Consider the following 8,756-nt stretch of genomic DNA (forward strand, 5'->3'; position numbering starts at 1 on the left):
CACCGATATGGAAAACAGCCATAAGAATCTGACTAAGTATCTCTGTGACCTTTGAACACAATCAGGAAGAGAGAGAACAAAGAGTCTACTAAGATAACATGCTCAAAAAAAAAAAGCGGTTTCCTCCACGCAAAGATCGTACTGAAACTTACGAAATTTTCTGAAACTGGTTAGCGCAATGTCTGTTTTTTTTTGTTTTTTTTTTCTGAATTATACTCTCACCTACTATGAACTGACGCCTGGAGTGACGACTGGGTTCAAGAACTGATATGAAGACCAGTTTGATGAAGTGGTGAACGGGTTGCGGGTGTCATCACTCAACTTAGGTGGATGGAAGATAATGCATTGAAACACTGGTCACGTCAAGGGAGATCGTGGTTTTCTTGAAGTAATTCACGAGGACTTGACAGTGAGTGTATTTGCGTGTGGAAATAAATGGTATGAGTTATTGTGATGTGAGCAAAAAAAAAGGCAGCAAGTTGTAAAATTAAGTATGTGATGAAAAAAAAAAAGAAAAGACGTTTTGCCGCCCACTTAGCATTTCTGTTACTAAGAATAGGGATACGGTGGGCCTCTTTTTTTTTAACAGGCAAATTCTGCTAACTTCCCCAAGGTGGTTTTGTTTTTTTTCGATGAGCGGTTCGATGACTGACACACCAGTCACAGAATAAGCGTATACACAGCTTATACTATAATCATCCCTCTGAATGAAAGATATGTGTGGAAAATCTCGAACATTTCTTTAATAGTTGTTTGATATAATGAAGGTCTTTTTTTTATGTAACGGTATATCAAGGATGACATGAGCCAAGTCCCCAATATTAGTAGTAATCAGGGTAGGACAAGAAATAAAGTGTTGAAACTTGATATAGTTAGATGTAAAAAGAGAAAGAAAGGATTTGCTTATCAGATAGCATGATAAATGAAAACAGTATATATAATCAAGTTGCTAGTACTGAGTCATTATGAAGCTTTGAAACCAGATTAGAAAAAAAAATCATAAAAGAGGAGAACGATTTGCTGTTGCAATGACGTCCTCTTGCAGGTTCCCTTATTTTTTAATGCTCTTATTTTCTTATCCAACATACAAGACACTTATCCTCCAATATGCGATGATTCTTTTGACTTCGCCTTCGGAAATTCCACTCAAGTAAAGTATTGGACACAGAAAATAACCATGAAAGAAACATTAGTTGGAATGGAGGTATTTATTTAACGCGACTTACAGAAAGATATATAGACACACTAACATGGAGAACCTTTGGAAGCAAATGTCTCTAACCAGAAGATATATATTTAGAAATAATTGAGTGTGAAACCATCAACCTCTCAGTAAAAAACAAAACAAAAACAAAAACACGAGGAAGTGAGCGCCATGCTGAAAGGTAAAAGTCGTGACATTTGTGAACGATATTCTAAGGGCTTCCTTTTTCTTGTCCTCGCTACAGTATAACGTGACATTTCTCTTTAACAATTCACGACACCACTCATTTAGTTCTGTCGGTAAAGGACCTATTCATCAACATACTCTGCTGCTTTTGATGCCAGCATTGCATTTGATGTACGTAGACTTCATTTAATAAGGACTTTAGAAGGGTAAAGTTTGATATTATCTCTGGGACAAGGAATAAATTTCTTCGGCCTCGCTCGATCTTAATTATTTTAGTAATATATAGTAATCATTCATTTTCAAACACACACACACACACACACACACACACACACACACACACACACACACACACACACACACACACACACACACACACACACACACACACACACACTGGTTATGCCTTCCACTGATCCACTGCTCCCTCTGAGACATTATTGCATATTTCTGTGCATCCTGATCGCTTTCTCTCTTTTTCATTTTTTTTTTTTTTTTGTGTTCCTCTGTTGTTGAGTCTCCTGCTTCACACAAATATTTTACACTATCTTTACTCTCTTCTTTTTTTGTTATATATTTATACACCATAATGATTGCTCACTTTCGTTTTTCCTTCAGTTATAAATATTGTAATTTCTCTAATCCCATTACTTAACCAAAACTTCTGACATCTGACACCGCTCTCTCTCTCTCTCTCTCTCTCTCTCTCTCTCTCTCTCTCTCTCTCTCTCTCTCTCTCTCTCTCTCTCTCTCTCTCTCTCTCTCTCTCTCTCTCTCTCTCTCTCTCTCTCTCTCTCTCTCTCTCTCTCTCTCTCTCTCTCTCTCTCTCTCTCTCTCTCTCTCTCTCTCTCTCTCTCTCTCTCTCACTGTGTGTGTGTATATATATATATATATATATATATATATATATATATATATATATATATATATATATATATATATATTAACTGATTTGTATATCTCTTCCGATCAGGTATTAATTACGTATCTTTCCTTCAAAATTTAAACAGTATCTGGATTAGCTTAAACTCTCAATGTTCTTCTTGGTTTACTATCGTGACAAGCGAAACACAAATGATCTCACAAAAAAATAAATAAATAAAAAGTATTATTTTCCAATGCAGTAACACAAGTTTGACAAGGAAGGAGATAGTAAGAAAAAGAAAATCGTGAATGATGCTGTTGAATATTGACTTGAAATATGTACAAAAGTTTACAAAGATACATAGAAAAAGGAAGATTGACAGCTTTCGAAGGCAAGAATACATTGAGACAATGTTTCTGTAGAGAAGTCTAATAGATGCCCATGTCGTCCACTATCTCAATGTATGAGGTGAGCATGATGGGCAGCACCTGCTCCATGTGCTCCATTTTATCGATGTCTTCCTGCGACACGGGCAGGCCCAGCGCGATGCGGTCCTCGAACACCTGGCGGGCTAAGGGGATGTAGGCCAGCAGCACGTCAAGCATGATTGTCCCCACAGTGGCGTTGGGATCCTTGAACAATGCGTCCATGGAAGCGAAGAAGCAAAGGACAAGCTGTCTTGCCTTCTCTGTAGCGTCAAGGTGCAGTTCCTTCATAAACTGGACGACCTGTGGGTCATTAGCGATGCCCTCCATGGCCCGCATGAGAGATGGCATCAGTTTTTCTGCTCTCTCCAGACGATTGTATTGATCCTGAGTCACATGCCTGCCGCTGGCCACGCGATCTTCCAGGTACTGTCTGAGGGCCTTGAGGAAAACATTGGATGCGTCCTTCAGATTATCCGTTATGGCAGATTCATTAGCTTGGAAAGCCACCCTGCTAATGGCCATCAGCACCCTCTGCCTGAACCTGGACCTGTCGGCAGGCCCGAAGTCATAAACCTTGAAGAGGTTTGTCAGAGAGTAGCGCGGGTTTACCTTTCCGTCGAAGACATCAGTCATCGCGTCCAGCACAGCGGGCAGTCGCTTCTCTACGTTTTCCAGATTCACGAACCGTTGTGGGTCCACGTGTTGACCGTTGCGGACGCGAGACTCCAGCACTTGGCGGGAGGCTTCCACCATTGCCATGCTCACGTCCTTGTACTCCTTCAATCCGGACCTGTGGTTCGGGTACAGAGAGATCATCATGAGCGGGCCAAATCCACTGCCGATGATAGCCATCAGCTCGTCGCGGGTAAGATCGGTGCCTTCAAACACTCTATATGATGAGACGCCCATGAAGGGATCAGACTTCTCGGAGGTAACTAAGGGCGGGGTGTGGATTGGACTGTGGAAGGTTTTGTAGGTGTACGTCACTGGGTCGTAGTAGCCGTATCCAGACGGCCCAGCAAGTGATGGGGAGGCGATGGTTGCCACCGCACAGACCAGCAGCTGGGGGAAGAAAAAATACAACAGGCCAGTGATATTGTGTAAAGCATATTTGTGTTACACAATACAGAATCAGTTATATGGATGACTGTCTTGTTCAGAACACTGCGTCATGAGTCAAACAAGCATTTAGATTTCATTCGGAATCAGATTTGCAGTTTGCAGTCGAGCTGGTGGTGAGTGGCACTAATTCCAGTTGTGTTTCTCGTTTTTCCAGTCTTAAGTCCTCTCATCTGGTAACGATCTCCTTATTGAGCCCGGCAACTGAGAGATTGCTTGCAGACCACATGACTAAGATTAAAAGAACTCGTGACGCGCAGTGAATGAAACTGTAACAAATATATTGACTTATATGTTCACCCGGCAACACAAATACCCAAACATACACATACACACACATGCTCTCTTTCTCTCTTTCTCTCTCTCTCTCTCTCTCTCTCTCTGCTCAAGAAAATACCACTTTCTGATCCTTATGTAATATTTTTATACACATGAATTTCCTCAATGAACTCAATACCAACGCACATACACACACACACACACACACACACACACACACACACACACACACACACACACACACACACACACACACACACACACACACACACACTCTCTCTCTCTCTCTCTCTCTCTCTCTCTCTCTCTCTCTCTCTCTCTCTCTCTCTCTCTCTCTCTCTCTCTCTCTCTCTCTCTAGTCTTTAGTTTGATCAGGTATATGGAGGGTGTGTCCGTGCTTGTGTGTATGATAATGTTTGTGTGTGTGTGTGTGTGTGTGTGTGTGTGTGTGTGTGTGTGTGTGTGTGTGTGTGTGTGTGTGTGTGTGTGTTGGTTTGTTGGATAAGTTGCTTTGTCGGCCTTATTGAAGGAAAAGCTAAACATTAAATTAGTGAACATATTTAGAGGTTAGGAAATAAATATTCCAGGCACATTTTTCTTCCTAGGGAGAGAGAGAGAGAGAGAGAGAGAGAGAGAGAGAGAGAGAGAGAGAGAGAGAGAGAGAGAGAGAGAGAGAGACCACCACAACTTCAGTGACTGCCAACTTAGTGCTGAATACTTTTATTCTGAGACGTTAGGGAGCTTTAAAAGAGGATTAGACAAATTTGTGTATGGGGACAATAGATTTAAAGAAGTAGATAGCAGTAGTAGTTTCATGCAGGATCTGCCATGTGTAGGCCTGGTAGCTTCTTGGAGCTTTCCTGATTTTCTTATGCTCTTATGATTTTAACTAGTAAATCAATGCACTTCGAATGAAAAGAGTTTGGAATTGTATAACGTGTAACATCATCGCTTCTCTCGAACACACAAAGGAGCATCTGTAAAAATTTTCAGCATTTCAAAACCGAATAGCGCTTGTTTGTAAAGGCAGAGTGTGTACTCACCAGTTGCTTCATGATGGATTACCGTTCCTCCGTACAAATCTGTCGGTAACTCGATGAGGTGCTCTATATATATTACGTCAATTAAAGGATAACTGTTGAGTTGCCACTTATTCGTTTTGTCTGATACCGCTCCAGTTCGTATTGCAAGGTGAAGATGACTAACTCGTTGAATAATGTTGCTGTCTGTTTTTATTTATTTTTTTCTCTTATTCTTGGAAAGAACCACTTGTCTAATTATTACTTTTCCATTGTTGCCGTCCTTGTACATAGAAGACAGGAAGAAGTCTTACTGATAGGGATATCTGTCATGGTGATCGATAGTAATATTTTATCCGTTTGCTTTTGTTTCCCTGAGTGTCTCTGTGTGAGTGTGTTACATGTAAGCCTACATAGATTCCTATCATGGAAATGCTTGGTATTGTATCTTAATTGTGTTGGTTTTAATTGCATATCTTTGTTCGGCTTTTGTCATCTTTGCCTGTCTCTGTAGGGTTACATTATTGATCTCCGTGGAATACAATATGTTTGCAGTGTCATGTATTATCGATGATGAATATATTACATTGTTTTGTGATCAAGTGAGCTAATTGAGCTGTTTTAGGTGCTTCGTAATACATTCATTCCACTGCAGGGAAAGATGGTAACTATTATGAATGATAAAGTAAGCTATGCATGATGTCTTATTGGACGCTAGTTAAAGTAAGCAAAGTATTTCAGAGTATAAGGAAGGTATGGAAAATGTTGAGCGCTAGTGATACTGTGCTGTACTCACAAGAGATTTCATAATTTTCGTTTTGGATGCTGCATATCTATACGTCTTCGGTGACTCAAAATTTTCTTCGATTCCTTGAAATGATACAAATTCTGCAGTAATGATCTCCTTTGCCATTACATCTTCAAGGTAGAAATCTAATAAATAATGATGATCAATCTGCTCCCTATATGCAATTCATGGAAATAATTATAGATATTGTCTCCTGAACTCTTTTTTTTCTTTTTTTTTTACCTGTTCATACGTCGGAAGTTTTCAGAAAAAGTTGCATCGTAAATATAAAATTATTTCTCTCTCTTTTTTTTTTTTTTCTAAATAACGATATCTTTGGAGTCCTCACCACCTGGCTTAGTGGCTTATTGGTCAATTGGCTTTATAGGGCTTATTGTGTGACGAGCTTAGTAGCTTATTTGTTGACTGACTTAGAAGGATCCGAAGAACAGTTGTTAAGAAAACAGCGTTAGAAGATAGTGAAAGATACAACACTGCGGCAATGAGGAAGAGGGTGAAGACAGTCAGTTAGAGGAGAGGAATTGAAAAAGGCTTTTGATTCCACCCTGTCTAAGAGAACGCTATGAGTGGAACCCACCATACATGTAAATCATACTCCATACATGGACGGATAAGGCTCCTGTACGGGGTTAGCAGCTGGGAGGGGGTTAAAAATAGCTGGCGGAGACGACTCGGAACAACTGAATTCATAGATGCTGTTTTAACTAGAGATAAGATGTGAATTTTCCAGTCTAGATTATAAATTGAGGACAGACTGAGAATGTAAAGTGTAGAAGAGCCAGATAGTTCATTGCCACTGGAGAAGAGTGGACAGTTGTCTGGAAGATTGTGACGTGTTGTTGTTAAAGTGAAGAATTCGGTTTTTGAGGCATTAAACAATACTAAGTTTCCACTGCCCAAATCAGAAATTTTAGAGAGTTCAGAAGTCAGGCGTTCTGTGGCTTCCTTGCGTGAACTGTTTACTTCCTGAAAGGTTGGACGTCGACGAAAACACGTGAAAAAGTGAAGGATGGAATCATTAGCGTAGGAGTGGATAGAACAAGAAGTTTTGTATAGATCATTGATGAATAATAAATAGATAGATAGATAGACAGATAGGTAGATAGATAGGTAGATAATTTCATATCTCATTTTGGAATAGAGGAATGCATAAAAACTTAAATTCTTTGTTGGTATAGCTACATATTACAATAAGTTTAAAAAAATATATCCTGTGTGTGTGTGTGTGTGTGTGTGTGTGTGTGTGTGTGTGTGTGTGTGTGTGTGTGTGTGTGTGTGTGTGTGTGTGTGTGTGTGTGACACTAAATCACACTATTGCATATATACACGCAATACCTTGAGGTCGCCTTGTGAAGAAAAGCAGAACAACATTGTCAACAACTGTCGTGAAAATTGAAAGAAAATCTCATTATCGTTACTAAGATAAAAATGTTTATAACTAGCGCACACACACACACACACACACACACACACACACACACACACACACACACACACACACACACACACACACACACACACACACACACACACACTCTCTCTCTCTCTCTCTCTCTCTCTCTCTCTCTCTCTCTCTCTCTCTCTCTCTCTCTCTCTCTCTCTCTCTCTCTCTCTCTCTCTCTCTCTCTCATCTCTCCTAGTAGTACAATGGTCAGCGCACTGTATTCACAACCGGGAGGTCCCTGGTTGGAGTCCCGGGCCAGATCAGGAGTCTAACAGGGGACTCCTTGGTTGTGTAGTCCCTAATCAGCTGGGAGTGATCAAGTGAATAGGAACCTGTTGTAATTCGTGAGTTGTGACCCTCTGCTTTAAAGGGAAAAAATAAATACCTGAAGAAATACCCTGGATGGCCTGATATTCCCGGGTCTGCTGTTTTAGGCTGTCGGCGTCACATGGCAGACAAAGTACCGTAGATTTGGCAGATGCTTAGGATTAATATGTAGATCTTTCTCCGCTAAGGCCGCTACGAACTTGAATTAAATCCTGGATTATTATTATTATTATTATTATTATTATTATTATTATTATTATTATTGTTGTTGTTGTTGTTGTTGTTGTTGTTGTTGTTGTTGTTGTTATTCTATTGTTATTTTTATTTTTATTTTTAATATTAGACTGTTACGTTTAAAGAAGAATAATTCTTTGACTGGTCTACTGTTGAATAATAATCTTTATAGTTTCTCTTTAGTGTGTATGTGTGTGTGTGTGTGTGTGTGTGTGTGTGTGTGTGTGTGTGTGTGTGTGTGTGTGTGTGTGTGTGTGTGTGTCTAATAACAATAATAATAATAATAATAATAATAATAATAATAATAATAATAATAATAATAATAATAATAACACACACACAGACACACACCTTCTTCTCTGGTTATGCCTTCCACTGATCCACTGCTTCCTTTGGAACATTACTGTATATATCTGTACATACTGGTCGCTTTCTGTCTTCTTTTTTTTTTTCTGTGTTCTTTTGATGTTGCGTCTCCTGCTTCGTACAAATCTTTTACACTTTCTTTTCCACCTTTATTTTTTGTTATATATTTATACACCATAATGATTTCTCACTTTCGTCTTTCCTTCAGTTATAAATATTGTAATCTCTCTAACCTCATTCCTTAATTTAAACTTATGACATCTGACATACATCTTTCAGCCGCTCTCTCTCTCTCTCTCTCTCTCTCTCTCTCTCTCTCTCTCTCTCTCTCTCTCTCTCTCTCTCTCTCTCTCTCTCTCTCTCTCTAACTATATATTTGTTAACTGATTTGTATATCTCTTCCGATCAGGTATTTATCTACGTATCTTTCCTTCAAAATCTAAGTAGATATCTGTATTAGCTTAAACTCCCAATGTT

The 8,756-nt window shown here is 39.4% G+C and overlaps 1 protein-coding gene across 1 annotated transcript; it reads right to left on the bottom strand.

Moving 5' to 3' along the window:
• Window positions 1-2,433: 2,433 nt before the first annotated feature.
• Window positions 2,434-5,258, bottom strand: LOC135107085 (uncharacterized). The gene is made up of 2 exons (XM_064016717.1): window positions 5,125-5,258; window positions 2,434-3,745 (listed from the first exon to the last, which is right to left on the bottom strand). The coding sequence occupies exons 1-2, from the start codon at window positions 5,134-5,136 to the stop codon at window positions 2,684-2,686; spliced, it is 1,074 nt and encodes a 357-aa protein (XP_063872787.1). The 5' UTR covers window positions 5,137-5,258; the 3' UTR covers window positions 2,434-2,683.
• Window positions 5,259-8,756: the final 3,498 nt, after the last annotated feature.

The sequence above is a fragment of the Scylla paramamosain genome, chromosome 14 (assembly GCF_035594125.1).
Source record: "Scylla paramamosain isolate STU-SP2022 chromosome 14, ASM3559412v1, whole genome shotgun sequence".
In the NCBI taxonomy this organism is placed as follows: Eukaryota; Metazoa; Arthropoda; class Malacostraca; order Decapoda; family Portunidae; genus Scylla; species Scylla paramamosain.